General features: G+C 38.7%; 1 protein-coding gene across 2 annotated transcripts in view; it reads left to right on the plus strand.

The window, feature by feature from the left end:
- The window catches only part of LOC149180212 (5-formyltetrahydrofolate cyclo-ligase-like protein COG0212), a 123,680-nt gene extending 109,619 nt beyond the window's left edge, over nt 1–14,061 (plus strand). Inside the window, exons 5-7 of one of the 2 annotated variants that reach the window (XM_089415969.1) lie at nt 13,362–13,487; nt 13,579–13,759; nt 13,895–14,061. In XM_089415969.1, coding sequence (XP_089272095.1) covers nt 13,362–13,487; nt 13,579–13,742 — 290 coding nt within the window. In that variant the 3' untranslated portion in view covers nt 13,743–13,759; nt 13,895–14,061. Of the gene's footprint in view, nt 1–13,361; nt 13,488–13,578 lie in introns of both variants that reach the window. The other variant, XM_089415968.1, reaches the window with a different exon arrangement.
- The last annotated feature ends 7,147 nt before the right edge of the window (nt 14,062–21,208 follow it).

Raw genomic sequence — 21,208 nt, forward strand, 5'->3', positions numbered from 1 at the left:
GTCTCCTCCTCATTTGGAGACACACTTCTCATCACATCTCTCTCTCTCTCACCAGGGCCAAAACAGGTCGTTTGAAATCTTGCACTGGTGCGCGACAAAATCTTGCACTGGTGCACGGCGAAATCTTGCATTGGTGCGTAGTGAAATCTTGGACTGGTGCGCAATGAATCTTGGACCAGTGCACGACGAAGTCTTACACTGGTGAACAGTGAATGACTCACCGATGCAAACTTGACAAGTTCGATCTAGGGTTTGCTGCCCTAATTTAGGGATGATCTGGGGTTTGCTGTTGTTGATATAAATTAGATCTTTGTACTATTTCTCTTTGCTGAATTATTGAAGATAAAAGAAGACTTGATCAAAGGGTTTTCCCACATTGGGGTTTGTCCCTGGCTAGCCGCCACATCTTGTGTCTCTTGTCTTGGCTTGTTTTTCTGTCGATCGTTTAATGTTCTATCTGCACTTTACTTAATGTACATGTGATTGCTAATCTGTGGATAATAATAAGAAAATAAGTAAACTGCTCTAAGCATAGAACATACCATAACTTAAAATGGTATCAGAGCTGAGGTGAAGACAAATCCTGAGCAAGAGCAAGAGCAATCACCGAAGAGAAGATTGGCAGGCTATCCAAAAAGAATTCATGGGGTCCTCAACACACTTCCCTGTTGAAGACAAGCTCCGTGAGAAGTCTGACTACCACGGATGGAAGATGTCTCTCAATCTAACATTAGAAGAACATGAAGTGTTGGACCATGTGAAAGGTGGAATTGCTGAGCCTCCATCAAATGCATCTGCAGTTGCTAAGAACAAATGGACCTAAGGGTGGAAGAAAAGGACGATGTTACATTTGTGATAAAGCAGGTCACTAAGCAAGGGAGTGCCCTGATAGAAGGGACTCACAGCGGGACAATGATCAAAATCCCTCATGGCAACCAATGGAATGGCAAATCTAATAGCGGAGGTAAAAGGAGTGCTGGAAATCAAGGAAGAGGACAACCATTCAAGAAGGCTAGAAATTCCAGGTATGAATCTAACACTGTTGACAATAAACAGGATAAATATTATCTACCGGCTGCTCTATCTACCTCTGCTCCTTTGGACTTTCTGGGAAATTAGCTTATTGATAGTGGTGCCTCAAGGCACTTCACTAGTTACAAAGAAGTTCTCCATAATTTGATAGAGAAAGAAACTAACCTGGAAATTGTCCTTGGAGATAATATGAAATATCCCGTGAAAGGTGTAGGCTATGTCTCTCTTAAATTGAATCAAGGCAATACGATCCACTTACAGGATGTATTATATGTACTTGACCTAAAAAAGAACTTGGTGTCCATTTCGGCTATGGAAGACAAAGGCTAGTAGGTGGCTTTCAGCGATGGCTAGGTACGTGCATGGAAAAACAATATTAAAGATGCCTTCACTCTTGGGTTTCGAGTTGATTCATTATATTAGGTCGGAGGAAGTCTGCTAGGTGTCATGTCATGTGACACATCTCAAGCCTTGATCAAGAATAAAACCGAAAAGAAGATCAATATCTTAAGGACTGATAATGGGACTGAATATGAATCTAACGAGTTTCATGACTTTTGTAAAGAGGTTGGCATTAAGAGGGAGACTACTACACCATATACTCTTGAACAAAATGGTGTGGCGGAAAGGAAGAACCGTACGATTGTGGAAGTTGTCCATGCCATGCTCCATGATCAAAGACTTCCGAAGTTTCTATGGACTGAAGTTGCAAACACCGCCGTATATGTACAAACCGATGCCCTCATCAAGCATTGGGTTCCAAGACTCTTGAATAAATGTTCACCGGTAAAAACCCTGACATATCTCATTTTAGAATTTTTGGAAGCCCTATATATTTTCATGTGCCGAAAGAGAAAAGGAATAAATTGGGTGCATTTGGAAAGAAAGGAATCTTTGTGGGCTATGGTGAAAATACTAAGGGCTATAGAAACTATGTACCCAGTCAAAGGGAAGTCATGATTAGTCATGATGTCACCTTTGATAAAGATATGGCTCTCAACAAAGTGAACAATCTTCCTACATTGAGGAGCTCTCAAGAAGCTGACACCAGGGAACGTAGAGAAAAAGAGTATGATGAGATATTTACACCTATTGTCAGATATACCACCATCCGCTCGATCATAGCCCTTGCGGCTTCACAAGAATGGAACCTACATCAGATGGATGTCAAGACCACATTTTTGCATGGTTCGATCAAAGAAGAGGTCTACGTGGAGCAACCCGAAGGATTTGAGATTTATGATCGAAAATCTCATGTGTGCAGGTTGAAGAAGGCCCTCTATGGGCTGAAGCAAGCACCCCGAGCATGGTATGAAAGGATCGATAGCTACTTGATGAAGCTGGGATTCACTAGGAGTGAAGCTGACCCTAACCTCTACTTTAAGGTTGAAGATGACAAACCTCTCATACTGGTGCTGTATGTTGACGACCTCTTTCTAACAGGTGCAGACCCTCTCATTCACAAATGTAAGAGGGAGTTGGCTTTTGAATTTTAAATGAAGGACCTAGGACTGATGCACTATTTCCTAGAACTTGAAGTCTGGCAGAAGCCAAGGGAAATTTTCCTATCTCAAAGAAAATATGTGGTGAAGATTTTGGAAAGATTCAGTATGGTGGACTGCAAGCCTATGACTACCTCGAGGATCTTAACTTTCAAAAGTTATATGGTAGTGATGTTGGACCAGATTTGAGAAATGCCTCTGAGTTTCATAAACTCATTCGCGTTGATGTTCTTGGTGAACCTCCGTCCGGACATATGTTTTGCAGCGAGCATGGTGAGCTCATATTTGGTTGAGCCTCATTGGATTGATGCCAAGAATCTTCTGAGATGTCTTCGGGGCACAATCTCTCATGGGCTAAGATACACTGTCGGAGATGTGAGACTACTTAGATACACTGATGCTGATTGGGCAGGCAGTGTGGTGGATCGTCAGAGCACTTCTGGGTGTTGTCTCTCCTTGGGATTTGCTTCGATATCTTGGATGAGCCAGAAGCAAAAGTCGGTGGCTCTGAGCACCGTCGAGGCAGAGTATATTGCTGCTAGCATGGCCTCCTGTGAGGCAGTCTGGTTGCGAAAGCTCTTCAGTGAGTTGTTTGGATTTACATTGGATACCACCGTGATCCTATGTGACAACCAGAGTGGGATTCGTTTGTCAGAGAATCCCGTATTTCATGATCACTCCAAGCATATTGATATCAGGTACCACTATATTCGAGATATGGTGCAGCGGGGAGCTATAAGGCTCCAACATATTGGTACAGATGAACAGGTCGCCGACATTCTGACAAAGCCCCTAGGAAAGGTCAAATTTTTGACTTTCCAAGAATGCCTTGGTGTCGTTTAGAAACCCTCTGATGAGGGTCTTGTATGACGTATGGAGCTCTTGTAGCTCCGAGCGGGTGCGGGGTACTTCTTGGAGCGACATATGATCACAAGGTAAAAGAATCAAAACTTTCCCTGTAACACCCCATGGCGACTATGTAGCAGGATGATTAGTTCTCCTGTGAGGTCTGGATGATGTGTTCTCCACGACGATTATGTAGCAGGATGATTAATTCTCCTGTGAGGTCTGGATGATGTGTTCTCGATTATGTAGTAGGATGATTAGTTCTCCTGTGAGGTCTGGATGATGTGTTCTCCATGACGATTATGTAGCAGGATGATTAGTTCTCCTGTGAGGTCTGGATGATGTGTTCTCCATGACGATTATGTAGCAGGATGATTAGTTCTCTTGTGAGGCTTGGATGATGTGTTCTCCATGGCGATTGTGTAGCAGGATGATTAGTTCTCATGTGAGGATAGGATTGATTAGTTCTCCTGTCGAGACATCCTACCCATGCAGTCTGGGACTCATGGGAAGTACCTCTCATCTGATCAATGAGTAGGGAAATGAGGATAGGGACCATAGTAGTACCGATGGACGCATCACTGTATCTACCGTACTCCCTATGCTAGGATGACCTTCATTGATCTGGGATCAATGATACTGGTCTCGGACTAGTGGTAGGAGTTGTACCCACTATGATGCTGACTTCGAGTCGGTTGAGACTGGTTTGGGACTAGTGGTACATACTCTGAGACTGACTTCGGGTCAGTGAAGGACTGGTTTGGGACCAGTGGTAGGAGTTGTACCCACTATGACGTTGACTTTGGGTCGGTTGAGACTGGTCTGGGACCAGTGGTACATACTCTGAGACTGACTTTGAGTCAGTGGAGGATGATACTGGTCTGGGACCAGTGGTAGGAGTTGTACCCACTATGACACTGACTTTGGGTCGATTGAGGACTGGTTTGGGACTAGTGGTACACACTCTGAGACTAACTTTGAGTTAGTATGATACATCCTTGATCATTTCTTCTTCTTCATAATTCGGACAAAGCAGAACAAAGCAGAGCAGAGCAGATCAGAACAGGGCAGAACAAAACAAAGCATAGTAGGCAGGATAGAGCAGAGCAGAGCAAGGGTCAAGCTGTACAGGGCAGTGCATTTGATGGATGAATAGTAGCGACCGATAGACGAATTGCAGATGGAGTTCTCCCTAGTTGAGAGGGAGTGTTAAAATTGGCAACTAGGGCCAAACTCCATGTGGGTCATCTTATTCATGGCTGATAACATTTTATCTAGATTCCTCTCCTTGAGAGGTGTAGGATTGATCTAAAGATCATCCGATTCTGATAAGTATTTATGGAGATATGAATTTATTTTGATTATGGACAAATTGTCAAAGTCGACCAACAACTTATGTAGGCTCAGAAGCCCAACAGACATCATAAATACAGGATGTCTCCTCCTCATTTGGAGACACACTTCTCATCACATCTCTCTCTCTCACCCAAGCCGAAACAGGTCGTTTGAAATCTTGCACTGGTGCGCGGCGAAATCTTGCACTGGTGCGCGGTGAAATCTTGGACTGGTGCGCGGCGAATCTTGGACTGGTGCATGACGAAGTCTTGGACTGGTGCACGGTGAACGACTCACCGGTGGAAACTTGACAAGTTTGATCTAGGGTCTGCTGCCCTAGTTTAGGGCTGATCTAGGGTTTGCTGTTGCTGATATAAATCAGATCTTTGTGCTATTTCTCTCTGCTGAATTATTGAAGATAAAAGAAGATTTGATCAAAGGGTTTCCCCATATTGGGGTTTGTCCTTGGCTAGCCACCACATCTTGTGTTTCTTGTCTTGGCTTGTTTTTCTGTCGATCGTTTAATGTTCTATCTGCACTTTACTTAATGTACATGTGATTGCTAATCTGTGGATAATAACAAGAAAAGAAGTAAACTGCTCTAAGCATAGAACATACCATAACTTAACAATTTCAGAGGGAGAGTTGCAGGGTGAAGGAAGAGGACGACATCAACAACAATCAGTGACTGAGGAGGAGGTGACGCAAGGCATTCGAGAGACAACGCAGAGGGAAGAGCAGGGAGACAACACCATTGGAGACACAGTCCTCACGCAGGTTGACGCAGAGGTGGGTGACGGGTCTCCGGAGTGTTAGAACTTCTCCAGGAGGAAGTGAAACTTTATCTCAGGTGTTTTCTCTGAGAAGTGTCCCAATTTTTCTGTGGAATCATTCCTTGTAAAGCGATTGCTGCTGAAGATTAATAAAACCCTCATCTGCTGCATCGGTTTTCCCACATTGGGTTTTCCGGGGACAATTGTCCAAAATCAACTGTGTTGATGTGATTGATTTTTGTGCTTGTATATCATTGTTATTTTCTCTATGTAATTATGTGATAATTGCAGTAGCATTTATATTAATGTTTACTGAAGGGTTTCGTAGATAACTTATTGTGAAAGATAAGTAGGTGAAATAAATAAGTTACTGCAGTAGAATTTTGTGTTAGAAATTTTCACACGTCTTAGTCCCACCTAGATAGATTGCCCTGGTTAGGTATGTAGTCTATGGTACCATGTGTGCTTAAACTCTTCATGGTTCATGTGTTTTGAGATCTTCCATGTACTTGTATATATATGTGTAATTATGAATACCTCCCTAGTTAAGAGGGAGTGTTGAAGAATGTAACTTGGTTTGGTCTTCATAAATTGTACTTGAGTCATAATAAAATGTATTTATCAAAATAAAGAAAAATAAATTATTATTATAATTATTATGACTTATTAAAGCACGGGTTTCATGCTGGGTCATCATGTTTTAGGTCAAAGTCCCCATTGAGGACTTCTAGGTTTTATATTAAGTCATTAGAGGCATTGACCATTTAATGAGACCCTTCTTGGGCTTTTGAATCATGTAAAAATAATATGTATTGAGTAAAATAAGTCATTTGTCACCTCCACACGAAGTCCGACCTTACTTGATCAAGTCGGCTGACATGAGGGTAATTCGAACTTCAGAAGAGGCTATTAATACAGTGAAGTTCGATTCATTTGGAGTATCTCTCACAAGTTCGATATACAAGCAGAAAAAGCAAAAGTGTACGAAATTGCAGGAGAAGGAGAATGATTGCTAGATTGAAGTTTTCTGGGTCATCTCTCTCATGTGTGAATTTACTGGGCTATTGCTAGAAGGTCGAAGTACTGCATTAGGGTCGAAGTTCTATTGCTGGGTCGAAGTTTTGCTGCTGGGTCTATGTTCTACTGCTGGGGAGGTCGAAATTCTGCTAGATCAAAGTGCTAGGTCGAAGTTGTTGCAGGAAGGTTATCATTTGCAGAAGAAAGGAAGGGCTGACTTGGTGATTGGAGGAAGTTTGTGTCTAGGTCAAGGAGTCTTGGATCATCTTGTGAAACTATTAAAGGAAGAGTTGCTGACTGGGTTTTCCCCTAGATAGGGGTTTTGCCCTCGCTATCCGCCTACATCTGGTGTCTTTGATCTCTGTGTTATGGTTATTGGTATTTGCTTTATGAACTATGATAAAAGAACACAAGAAAGTTAATAAGATCATAAGAATATCACAAGTAATTATCACCATAAAGAAAATCTTTTTGCCTTTCTGATTTTCCAACAGAGACGAGATACAAAGATGGTACATGATGTTAGGATGGCATGATGATCGATGATGATGGATAGATTGATAGGTGGAATTCTCCCTAGATAAGTGGGAGTGCTAAAGTTGGCAACTAGGGCCAAATTCCACTTTGAACAACTCATTTGATGGAGATAATGATTGCATTGAATTCTTCTTTTTGAGAGGACCAAAATCAACTTAAAGATCATCAAATTTGGACAAGGGAAAATATGTTTTTGAGGTCAAGCCCACACATTTGCAAATTGTCAAGGTTGGCCACATCATCATGTAGGCTCATGAAGACCAATGGACATGTCGCTTCACCCTTAACGACTTATATAAATATAAATGACCTCCAACCACATTTGGCACCTCACTCTCTCACACATTCTTCTCTCTCCTTCTCTGATTGATTCGTACAACTATTGGGCGTACCTTTTCTCTCACATGTGTGGGAAGGAGAACGAATTTTTTGGGCACAGATTATAGGGTCAAAAATTTCAGAATTCCCCTGTAGTTTGACCAATGTTGACTTTGACTTTCTAGGCAAAATTTGAGTTTGATCTTTTGGGCAGTTTTCTGTTTGGGCAAGCCGCACCATTTGGTATAGAAACCGAGGTAATATGAGCACTTTCACTACAGAGATAAATTGCAGGTTGACCACAGATTTCTAGGGCAAAATTTGACTAAGTTTGACCACTGACTTTGGGATTGTTTTGGGCTGATTTTGACCACTTGTTCAAGCCGAGTTTGACTGCCTTTGACCGAGCTTCAAAGGGGATGTTTTGTTGCTGCGTTGACCATATTTGAATTTCTGATTAGGGCTGAATTTGATTATAGTTGACTATAGATTTGACAAGGTTGTTTTGACTTTGATTTGGCAAGTCAATTTTGACTTTTTGTACTCTCTTTGCTGAACATTTGATATAATAATAAGAAGAATTGATCAAAGGGTTTTCCCCATCTTGGGGTTTTTCCCTGGCATCCGCCAAATTTGGTGTCCTTTTGTCTTGGCTTGTCTTTTGCATTTTATTATTCATGTTCTATCTACAATTACTGTCAATGTGATTTCTATTAATTGGAAATTGTCATTGCGTTGCTAAAGGATATTGAAGTAATTTTGTTAAGCATAGAACATACCATTGTTAACTAAAATTAACGAACTTGCATGATCATGAGGAGAAGCATGACTCAGAATTGCCTAAATCGCATCATAAGTATCATGAGTCTACTCTTTTGGAGAGCCCATTGAAGGCTTAGGTAATAGTGATGGATGAGATGGGGTCTTCTACTATAGTTGAGTCCATTGATTTTCATGAAGACACCCTTAGAAGCAGTGTTGAAAATATCGGTATCGGGAAAATATTGGCAAGGGTCCATAAAATATCTTATCGGCAATATCGGGCTTTTTTTTTTTTTTTTTGTTCAGATTTTTAAACATAGAAAGCAATAACAACATGAAATAAACACATTGACACATAAATATGAAGAAAGCACTGATATATATGATGTCAAATAGAAATGATACATCAAAGGCGATACCAAATCCTGCTGATCCCTGATAATTGTCCATTCAAGGACTCAAATGTGGAGAACCAATACAAAATAACATCACATATATAAAAGTATCTCATCATCATGAGTTTTATGTAGCATAACAAATAAAACTAGCAGGCTAGTAGCTATCTATCTGAAATCACTGTCCTCTCCCCCTTTTACAGGAAAACATGATGGGCTGTTTGCCAGGCCTGCCCCTAGTAGTAGAAGGCCCTGACCCTGCCTCTGCACCTAATGTCAAATAATGAGTGCTAGGTATGGGGCTATGCTCTCCTATATCTATAGCAGATGGTGTTGATGCTAATGCTCCCGCAGTGTCCTCTTCCTCCTCCTCCTGCTCCTCCTCTGAGTGCTGTTGCTCCTCTGAGTCCTCCTCCTCTTGCTGCCCCTGTTCTAATGGATCATCTGCCACTGGCCCTAACCATGAAGGTCACTCCTCCAAGATGGGCTCCTCAGACTCCACCCTCCACTAAGACAATACATCAATATTGTCTAAGGAAATGGCATCTGGATCCATTGGTGATTCTATTTGCCTCACTCGAAGTCGGATGTTATAATGCACATACACCAAATCGTTGAGGCATGCGAACTCCAACTTGTAAGAGTGTCAAAAAAAGTAATGAGTCTTGACTCTTGACACTTGAAGGTCATTAATTAAAAATTAAAAATTACAATAAGTCTAATTGCTCAATTGAACGCTGGAGCTCGAAGTTATACCTGTTGCGCTTTTTTGCGTGTATTTTCTCAAATACACTCCAATTGCGCTAACACCCTGAAGAGCTACATGTTTGACTCAAGATTCGTATGGCCAATTTCTGCAAATTTGGTGCCCTTGCACCATAGCTTCGCCACCAAATATCTACAACAAAATAATGAAATAAAAAATTCAAAAACTTAAAACATAATTAAACTTTCAAATAAAAGTTACATAATTGAATTTAAAAAAAATAGAACTATAAGTAAGGAAATTCTAAATTGAAAATTCTAATTTCTAATGAGTGATGACTTGTCACTTACGTGGCATGAAGAGGGTCCTTTCCCTAATAGCATCATCAAAGCCAAATAGGCCAACACAATCCCGATAACACTGTATCTCGTGATTGATATTGCTACAAAGTTCAGGATCAGGTACCATCCTCTGAATACAAGAATGGAGCCCTTCCATCACCTCGCCATCAAAATCAAAGCCGCATTTGTATGACAATGCGGGGTTGAGGAAAAGTGCTACTGCATGAATGGGTCGATGAAGCATCTCTGTCCACTGACTATCAATCACATCCCATAACATCATCTGCCTATCAAGGCCAACAGAACCCTTGTTTGCATAATAAGAACGAATGGCCTCCTTGGCCCTATCCATGCCCTCATACAAATAAGCCATTGCAGGCTTCTCCCCATCCACCAATTTGAGAGCCTTTACTATAGGTTCACTAACTGCGCATGCTTCTTCTACTCCACGCCAAAATGTCTCAGAGTACACCATTTTTGCAATGGCTTTCCCGTCCTATCTCCTGTTGTATCTACAATTACGCCAATCATCAGACACAAACATTTGCTTCAACTCGAACTAACATCGAAGCAAAGACTGAAGAGTAATAAAGTTTGTGGCAAAACGTGTGATCGCAGGATGCCACAACTCCTTGTTTCTAGTGAACCTCCTCATGAGGCTAAGAACAAAAGCATGGTTATAAATAAACTTGGGGACGCTCCTAGCCATATCAACTGCCTCCTTGATGAAGGAGAGTTTCCCCATATCCTCAAGCAACAAATCGAGATAATGTGCTGCACACGGAGTCCAAAACAATGTGGGATGGCTCTCCATAAGCATCTTGCTGGCCAACACATAATTAGCTGCATTGTCTGTTATGACTTGCACCACATTCTACACACCAATCTCCCAAATGAACCCATCTAACAACTCACATATCGTTGCTGCATCTTTGATATGTTTTGATGCATCCAACGATTTAATAAACATGGTACCTTTAGGACAATGTACCAAGAAATTTAGAAGGGTCCTACCCTTCCTATCTGTCCAACCATCAAACATCACTGTGCATCCAGTAACTTCCCATGTCTTTTTCAACTTCGCCAATCTAGAGTTGATGTCCTGCTATTCTGCTTGAAGAATTGGCCCCCGCAACTCCTCATATGTGGCACTTTTGTACCCTACGCCCACAACAGCAATAGCATCACACATTGGCTGCCAAAATGGATTGGTTTTGGTGACGCTGAGAGGTAAGTCGTTCAAGAAAATACACCTCCCCATGACTCTATCTGCTTCTTGCTTCTCCTTTTTTTTAACAAGCGATTTTATGCCAGGTTGTGTTCCAGGTCCTGTTTGTGGAACAAAAAATGATGACCTCGCACTAGCAGTAGCAGGTGATGATGTGCCAGTGCTAGCTATGGAGCCCCTCCCACTACCCTCAACATCAAAATCAGGAGAAGATATCCCGAAAGATCTACCTGCACGTTTAGCTTTGTTTCTTTCTGCCTCTTCCTTCTTCTGTGTTTTTCATCAATTGCCTCAAGAGCTTTTTGTATAAGCTCCGGACTAGAAACTGTACAAATCCCAACATCATGTCCACTGAGTCTAGCAAGATGGTATTTCAGTCGTGTAACCCCACCTGTCATCCTGGTCCCACACAATTTGCATGTAAGATATGCACGATTTGTCCCACCATCAGGGTTCCCATACTCTCAAAATGGGTCCAAGGCTTTTGGCATATTTGTATTTTGTAGTGGGCTAACTCAAACCTAGGGCACCAAAAAATAAATTGGAATTAGTAACTTAATAAGTAATAACCACATCATTTTACAAAACAGTTTTTTTGCTACATTATTTGCAATTTTGCAATGTGAATTGAAAATTGAAAATTCAATGAAAAACCATAAATATCAATAAGAGGGTGTGTTTGAAAGCTTAAAAAAAAATGCAGTTTGCTCTCGAATATCAGAGAAATATTTAAGGGAAACACCAAGTAGATAATCATGGCTACATGAATAAACAACACTGTCAATAAGAGGAGGAATACGTTTCACTTCGAAGGCATTACACAACATCCAATATTGAGCACATCATTTCATAAATTCATACATAGAAATAGGCAAACGGTAAACCTACCTCACTGTTCACATTGCACAATAAGAAACTAATTTCTAAGGTGAAGAAATTTTATAGAGATGAACCCCTAATATATAATAAAATTAATAAATAGCCTCTGCAGCTATGAACTCAAAAAAAATGGAGTTTGCTCTCCAAATATGGAGAAAACTTGAAAACTTAAAAACTTAAAACCCTTGCATTTGCTCATGGGCATGAAAATCTTTTCAAATGGAAAAAAAATCAAGCAAAATGATTGTAGGCAAATAGGCAAGCAAGAACAATCTTAAAACTAACAAAAAATTCATTAAAATAGGGGTTTATTTGAACATCCCTGTTAATGGAAGAAATGAAATTGTCTCACTGTTCTTGAAGCTTAGATCAATGAAATCTTCATTGTTGGTGGCGATAATAGCGATGGAACGCTCAAACACTCCTTGGCAGCAAGCACATAGCTCTCCCCTTCCTTCTCCAGCAATCAGAAATGAAAATGATTCATAAAAAACCAAAATCCGAATTTTATAACCTGCGCGGATATTTTCTATTGTCTCCCGGCGATAAATTGCATCGTTGCGCGATATTTTGCCGAAATATTGCCGATATTTCGGAAATATCGCGATATTTTCCGCTCCTCGGAAATATCGCGATATTTTTGGGAGCTGAAAATATCACGATAAATATCGCAATATTTTCTCGGCGATATTTTGGCTCGCCGAAAATATCGTGATATTTACGAATATCGCCGATATTTCGGCGATATTATCAACACTGCATGAAACAGATTATATGCTAACATAAGATTATTTTACCAATAAGTTGCAGATATCTGCATAAAATGAGCAAAAACATATATAGGCTACGCTTGTTCTGTGAATTAAACTGCGAAGAATCGAATGGGGATTGTTGCATCTAAGGAAGTATCTTTATTATGGATAAATGACCATTTATCCCCTCTGCAAGCAAAACTGAAGTTTTCCTTCCTTGGCACGAAATCAACAAGTGAAAATGGACAAATGAATACAGTTTCTGACTTTATTCTGAGAAACGTGCCCATGCTTGCTTATATTTAAAAAGAAGGGAATAAATTACCTGAAATCTGACTTTTTTACAGTTGAATACTTGTCGTAGAGCAGATTTGCCAATTAATTGGCAATTTATGCTTCACTGATCCTAACCATGAAGGAGATTCTCATCTTCACCATCTAAATTATCTTTGCTAGGAAGAACAACCAACTGCTGTGAAGCCATCGAATCTTTGTGCACATCAGCACTGTCTTTATCCATCCTGTAGCCAGCTCTTCCCTGTTATGTTATAGCTTAAGAGTAATTTGTTACCTGCTTAAATCAAAAGCTTGAAGAATCAAACTTTTGACAGGAAAGATGTAAAACTATATATTTTTTTGGTGGGAAGCATTAAAACATTGATTAGTTGCTGTTAAAATATGACCTAATATAAATCTAATGAGATTATTAGATATATATTTTCCCTGAGGTTTTGACTAGCCAAATGCTGAACAACATAGGCAACAATCTGTTGTGCTAACCCCTTGTGCAATGAGAGTAGTATATTTTACTTAGATAAATAGAATGTGCATTCTAGTCATAGTATATTTTACTTGGGTAAATAGAATGTGCTTTTCAGTGCTTTGGTAACGCTTGTGTATTGACCTTGCAAGCTGACAATAGCAATCTTTTGTTGCAGTTCATGATAAGCAGTTGGTTGACGACATTCCTCTAGAGAAACTGCAAGTACATGATGTACCAGTGGATGTGATTTGCACTCCTACTCAAGTTATTCATACAAATACAACTATTCCAAAACCTCAAGGTGAATTCTGAAACAATCTTTTTATATCCAGCTCATAGCTGAGGCTAACTGACTTGCTTTAATTTTGGTCGTTGCATACAATATTTTACAGGTATTTATTGGGACAGATTATCACCTGAGAAGCTCAGTCAGATTAAAATTCTCAGGGAACTGAAAAGACGCATTGAACAAGAAACTGGTCAAACACTTCCTTGTGGGCCTTCAGAGAAGCTACCACCCACCGCTGAACGAAGACCTAGGAGGCAACGTGGATAGTCTACTAAAGAACTGCAGTAAATTCCAGTGATCAATCTTTGTTCGATTTTGCATTGATAACTTTTGTAACTTGACACCTCATATTAAGTTTATGTTGTGCAGTGTGATGCTAGATACTCTCTAACCATGGGATTTGTTTAACTGTTCAATAGATATATCGCAGCTTACATGAGCAAATCCCTGGTCGAGGTTGACAGTTGGTTGAAATAGATTCTATAATTTAATGGTTGTGAGCTATATTATCATATTGATGTCTCTGCGAGGTTGACAGTTGGTTGAAATAGATTCTATAATTTAATGGTTGTGAGCTATATTATCATATTGATGTCTCTGCTCCAGTTCTGAAGGACAAGACCTATACTTGGAGATGCAGTGAAGTCCAGTAAAAAAGGTTGATGCACACGTAAAACCTTATCAGAGAACAACGAATAGCACTTTGATTCGGCAACTCTGCAGTGTCTGGGCAAAATGTCATTACTGCATTGAGTTCCTAACAAATAGAACAATGTCCACAAAGCAAAAGTTTATTTCTAAAAGAAAAAATGTTGCAAAGGTGACTAAAATCCTGTCCCTTTTATTCAACGAGAAATGGCTTCACTTTCTTAGTGCTAGATGTTTAGTTGATTGGCACACTTGCATTGATTTCTACCCAAGAAATTTACCCTTACATGGTACTCATAAATGCAGTTGTCTTTAGTGAGATTTTTTGGAGGCTTTTCCGGTGGGTTTTTCCGGTCAAATTTCTCTAAAATCCGGCAGCAATTTATTGAAATCGCAAGGTTGATAGGTAATTTCTGCACAATCAAAGCGTCCTAGAGGTTTTTCAGGGTGCTGAATCCAAATATGCAGTTAAAAAACCATTTTAAATAATACAAATCAAGATTTAACCTCAATTTTTTCCGTCGGATTCCATCACCGGAATCTCCAAAAAATCACACTAAAAACAACTCCCTCATAAATCACAGGTTGTTGCTTGCATGCTTTTCTTGTACCAAAGTCCAGGAAGGACATAGAATACCAAGTTAGATGGATTTCCCTCAAGTTGCACTAATATAGGTAGAAAATTAAAGTTTTATTTTTAATTGTAATTAATATCACTTAATCAAATGTAAAGTTTAATCCATTTAATCCATTTAGTTTGATTGGATCAAAAGACATGACATGAATTCACTTTTATGAATTCATGTGGATGGACATATATAATTTTATAATTGAATTTTTCTGTTGTTTTTGATGATTGACGGAGTAATTATCCGAAACATTGGACAGATCGAACAATGCTTAAATATTTTTGATTTATTTGATAAGTAATACATTCTTAAAATTTAAAATTTATAAAATTCTTAAAAATTAAGAAAAAGTTATAGGGTTTTATCACTTTATCATTAAAATGTTAATTTTAATTTAAAAATTTATAATAAAATTATAAGATTTTGTGTCACTCTATTATTAAAATTTGAAATTTTTCATATTCTTAGTGTAGATTTCCAGTGAGATAAAATTATAAGATTTTGTTTCTCTATTTTTTTGAGTGTAGATTTCTACATTAAGTTATATAGATGATAGTCTTTTGTACTCTGCATTAACTTGAAAAACTCAATGTTTCAAGTGGATGTTCCATCCATCGTCATAGACAAATGCACTCACTAATGATGGGTAGAGTGTCTAGTTGAAATCTTGGATCTTTCAAACTACTACACAATTTCAAGTTAATACACACCATTCACTCTATAAAACTATCAACATCGTAAAATTTCATTGAAAATGCATATATATATATATATATTTAATTTAATTTAATTTTTAATAATTTTTTTTAGAAGCTTTATGAATCTAAATTCACAGCCAAATATTCTAAATTAAATTCTATTTTGAATTTTAATATTGAAATATAATTTGTTAATTTTAGTTATGTTCAATGCTTAGAGCAATTTATTTCAATTTTCATAGTTAGCTCCATATTTTTTCCAGGTTAGCAATCACATCAACATTAAAGTAAACTGCAGATAGAACATAAACATAAATCGCAGAAGACAAGCCAAGACAAGAGGATACAAGATGTGGCACTAGCCAGGGACAAACCCCAATGTGGGAAAACTTTTGATCAATTCTTCTTATATGTTTTTCAATACTTCAGTAGAGAGAGAGAGATAGGACGTTTACAACAAAAGTCAACAATTTAACTTATCTAGGTAAGAGCATAGATCACCTCCAAGAAGATGATACATGAGATCAGTTGAAGACATGATGCTTCAACTAATTCTCCAAAGTGACTCCTTACCTATCGTTGTGCTGCATTTCGTCATCATGCTGCACCTCACCGCGCTGCACCATGCTGCACCCATCATCACTGTCCCACATCTCATCACGTTTCATTAATCATCACTGTACTGCATTATGTGCCATTGCTGCACCATGTTGCTATCTTGACCTATGTGTTGGCTGCACCTTGCTTGCTTGTTGTCCTTAGCATGCTTGTTGTTGCATGCTAGTTGTCCCTTGCATGCTAGCTGTAACATTGCATGTTTGGTGTATTTTCTGCTAAGTACCATACAACTGTCCCAATGTTAGTTAGCTGTCCCTTGCATGCTGCTCTTCGGAGACAGATGCTTCGGTTGTTTCGGCAGTTCCCGAGAGTTCTGGCAGTTCCCGCTGTTCCCGGTAGTTCCGATTGTTCCCCGTAGTTCTGGTAGTCCCGACAGTTCCGGCTTTTTCGGCAGTTCCGGCTTTTTCGGCAGTTCCGACTTTTCCGGCAGTTTTGGCTTTTTCGGCAGTTTCGTCTTTTCCGACAGTTACAACTTTTCCGACTTTTCTGGCAGTTCCAGTTTTCCGGTTTTTCCGACAGTTCCGTCTTTTCCGGCTTTTCTAGCTTTTCTGACAGTTCCAGCGTTTCCGGCATTTCCGGCAGTTTTGGCAGTTCCAACTTTTCTGGCAGTTTCGGCTTTTTCGGCAGTTCCAGCTTTTTGCCCTCTGGATCAGAGCAATATTATTCCTTAGGATCTCTCCTCGTACTAAAACCCAAAGACAAGTAGCGAGAGGAAGAGATTCCAAGTGTGTTGAAATGACTTGAAGGCCACCTTTATTTATACTAAAACGTTGAGCACATGTGGGGTTTATTTGGTTGCTAGCCGACCTTGACGAATTGTCTTATAACGCAAATGAATTCATAACTCCATGAATACCTATCGGAATCGGATGATCTTTAGATCAATTCTACACCTCTCGATGAGAGGGATCCAAAAAAATCTCAACAACCATAAATAAGATGACACATATGGAGTTTGGCCCTAGTTGCCAATTTTAACATAATTTAAAGTAAATATCAACATAACTTTAATAATTAATATTATATGTCAAATATAATTTTAAAAGAGGAAGTTTTCTAGTCAACTTCTATAAGAAATTTACTTTACCTTACTAGAAATGTTAAAGCGATCTATATATCAACTCTTTTGACACTGTTAGAGGGGATAAGGTCATCCTTCCTAGTTTTTATTAGCCTGAGTTGCCAAAGATGATGGTCCCCCTTTCAATTAATTGAGGCCTCCTATTATGGGGGTTGGGGTAATTTAATTTGTGATATTCCCTTTAGACTCAAAATGTAGGGTGGCTTAACAAGTAGAGAGATGTGGATGCCTTCCTAAAAATAAATTTGTATTAAATTCAATTTTATGTTTAAAATATAAATATTATTTTAGTCAAACATGCATGAGATAATGTTTTAACAATATTAGAAAACATGCATGAGATAATGTTTTAACAATATTAGAAAAAACATCAAAGTAAATAATTATTTTCTTGACATTATCAAGGAGCTCATTTTCAATGTTTTTATTAATATCTCCCACTGTGGACTATGTTAGGTAATATTAAGATTACATAATTTGGAAAATCTTAATGTCAATGTTGCATATGCATAAATGAGTTGTTGAGAGGGTGGGGATGCCAAATTTAGAGATGATAATTTGGGTCATATCACTAAAAATGACTTGATGAGCTTGCTTCAAATTGAAAATTCTTAACATGGAGTTTTTCAAAATTAGAATTTTAAAAGTCGGGCAAAAATTCTAGGAATTAAAATGAAAAAATGTAGTTTATTTATTTATTTTTAATTTCTTAATTGTTATCATTATTTCTTGATTCTTTATTTTAACAATTTGTTGTTTAATAATTTGAAATTTTTAATGTTACCTTTTTTTTAAATATATAAAATTTGATAATTGAAATTTTGTTGTTCGGTTCATATTTATAAATATTATTCTTGAAAATTTAAGACTCTTTCATGAACTATTTTATAAAAAAAGGGTCATTGTTTCCCCATATTCTCAAAGAATAATTATATGCCATAATTGAAATCTTTGTTGTTATTTTCCAAAATGTCATCACGTCAGCAAGAAACACTGAATAGAAATAAAGGGATGAACAAAAATTGTTATAGGTTCAAGTTAAATAAATTGACAACTTATACTAGCTAATTGCAAAGCAGATAAGTAAATCTTTTCCATAACGCATGAGAAATTGTGGGGGAAGAGTTAGAGTGTTAATTTTAATAAAGAACATAATAGAATCTTATTTGGAAATGCAAAATAACTTATATAATGTACTTTCCTCTCCTCCTTGAAATGACTAGCAAATTTTCCAAGTTTGAGGTGGATTGAGGTTATGACCATTAGCAACATTTCGAAGATTGAGATGGATTGGGATTATGTCCATTTACGTAGTTTGAAAAAGGGATATGATTGGAATAAATTAACGTGGATGACATGGCTATGTTGTTTCCCTTCATTATTTCTTGTTGTAGGGGTGCTAAAGGGTCGCATTCAAAACTTTTGGCTTAAAAATAATCAAATTGGTGATGAGGGCAACTTTAGGCCTTGGTGTCATAATGAGGAGATCTAATACCAGAGCCCTCATCCATGGAATACTCCACCAAGCGAGCATAGCGGGGTAAACAACGAAATTAGCACATGCGCGCCTTTTTGGTTAAAGGTCGAGCAGATCGCATGGCGGATCGTCGTCCATCTTCGCTGGACCGACTCTTGAAAACATTTCAGGGGGGTAACTTGTGCGAACGATAGACCGACGCTACCTCCCGAAGTTGAATAGTCAAATGAGTGGGCTCGCCAATCCAACGAACCAGATTAATTCCGGTGGGTAACTGCATGATCCCACTTCCCATTCGTACACCCGCCAGAGGAAGGTGGGGACCACCCACCATGTCACAGTTCCGCCAGCACCATTTTTCATGCAAGTGATGAAAGTAAAGGTAAAATGGTAACTTCATCCCCTGCTCCTGTCCATCTATCACCTTCATTGCCCAATCATCCTCCGCCACGTGTCTCCCCTTATGACGTCATTCGACGTCAGACGACCGTTGCCCCTCTCCACCTATAAAAACCCTTCCCACTCCAGGTTTTTGAATTTGTTTTTCTTTCCCAGTGTAAATGCCTCCCGCCTCCAATCTGTTCTACAATGTCGTTTGATCACCAAGCTGGTCCAGAACTCCCCTCCAACGCTGTGGCAAAGATGCGAACAATTTAATCCTCTAGTGCTCCAGATCATCGACCCAACGATGTTGCCTCCTGAACCTGTCTATCATGATTAAAGATATTGTTGATTGTGTCGATCATGACACTTTGATATTTTATTTTTTATGTAAATATTCTGTTTTCAGAGACTCAATGGCTAGTACAACTGTGCCACTAAAGCATGCTGATATTTTTGTTATGGTGATTCACTGCTAAATCAAGAAATAATATTTTGTGAGGGGTTCTCTCCCTAAGGCCATATACAAAATATTTTATGATGTGGAACGAAGGGTTGCAAATTTTGTTTTCAAGAGGGAAGCTTTTGGCGATTCCGACTCATATGAATGTGTAGTATGTATTCTCTCTTGTGTTTGTTCCATATACCCTCACTCTTCTTCTCAGATTACATGTAATAGCAACTCATGGATATGTTTTTATGAATTCATGGATTGATCTTTGTCTAATGTTGATCTAATATGCCTATGACTGATAAGAATGATTGTCCTTAAAATGCACTCCATGTATCTTAGAAAATCATTTGAATGTTTTTCTCATGCACCTCATGTTGAACTTCGATGCACTGGATTCTTAATTTAAGCCCTGTGCGTTGGTTTTCTTTCCTTCTTGATTCCTCTCTCCAATATACTACAAATGAATGATAAAGCTACATGCTCATGTAATGTTGGCCACTGGAGTTAGACATTAATGCTTCTATGAGTATTACTTTGCACCTAGATTAGTATTTGTCTTTGTAAAGAAGATTCTGAACCAATTCTGACTTAAAATCTAGTTAAATATTGAGTGTAAGTGAACAATTCTAGCATATCTTATAAGCACTCATCAAGATGTCCTAGGCAGTGGTCTCTCTTCAACTCGGGGGCTATCTCTAGGGGCTACAGCATCTTCTGGCGTTGTTTTCAGGGACGAATCATAATATTTTCCTTGGGTATGACATTTGCACACCCTTTGGCAAGGTGAGCAGAAAGGGGTGTGGGTTGAAGATCTATCACCTTGGCAAATCCATTGTTTGAATCTCATTTTGAGCATCCTGGCTTTCAAAAGGCCACACACTCACTCTGATACTTCACAACAGAGAACTCCTCCTGTGTTTGACCCTGAAAAGATAATATCTAGGAGAGTCTAGAAAGAAATAACTCTTGTCACTCCAATTCTCGTGACATCTTTTCTAGAAGTATCATCCTCTAGCTCTAAAAAAAAGGCTATGATAAATTACTTTGTGTCTTCCTCCAAAGTTTTGGAATATTTTGAGGAATGTTGTGCATTGTTTGGCCCATTTTCCTCAAGAGTCAAAATTGAAGAAGATTATGTCAGTTCACCTCCCTTCACTTTTCATACCTTTGCAGAACTTGAGGAAGTTAAAGATATTCTCATAAATAGTCCAACACAGAGCATCAACAATTTTCCAATCCAACTCTAGTTAGTTGCAATTCAGACAACTCCTTAGCAAAGCCCTGTGATAAACCTCCTACCACCTCCCTTGCACAACATGGTTTTCCCTAGATTTCTCCTAAATAAATATGCTCCACTAGACTTGCCATAGCCCCTAAATGGTATGCCACAAGATTATCTTAAACTCTTGCCAAGATTCACTGGAGAAGATGATATCTAAACTCAAAGACATATAGAAACCTTCTGTGCATTTGTAGAAAATCTGAATGTAGAACACTTGGCTATGGTGTTAAGAATCTTTGTCTAGTCCCTAGATGGGGAGGCCATGAAATGGTTCAAAGCCCTCCCAAATGCTTCAATCACTACCTGGGAGGAGATGGATAATTATTTTATGTAGAAGTGGGGAGAGAAAAGGGACCATGGGTACATCCTCACTGAATTCAATGCAATGAAGAAAAAACATAATGAAGATGTTTCAGAATTCATAAAAAGGTTTAAAAAATTATACAATAGCCTTCCAACTAAAAT

This window comes from Pinus tabuliformis, chromosome 3_2 (assembly GCF_031772625.1).
Source record: "Pinus tabuliformis cultivar Carrire ecotype Pingquan chromosome 3_2, CPIR1, whole genome shotgun sequence".
NCBI lineage: Eukaryota > Viridiplantae > Streptophyta > Pinopsida > Pinales > Pinaceae > Pinus > Pinus tabuliformis.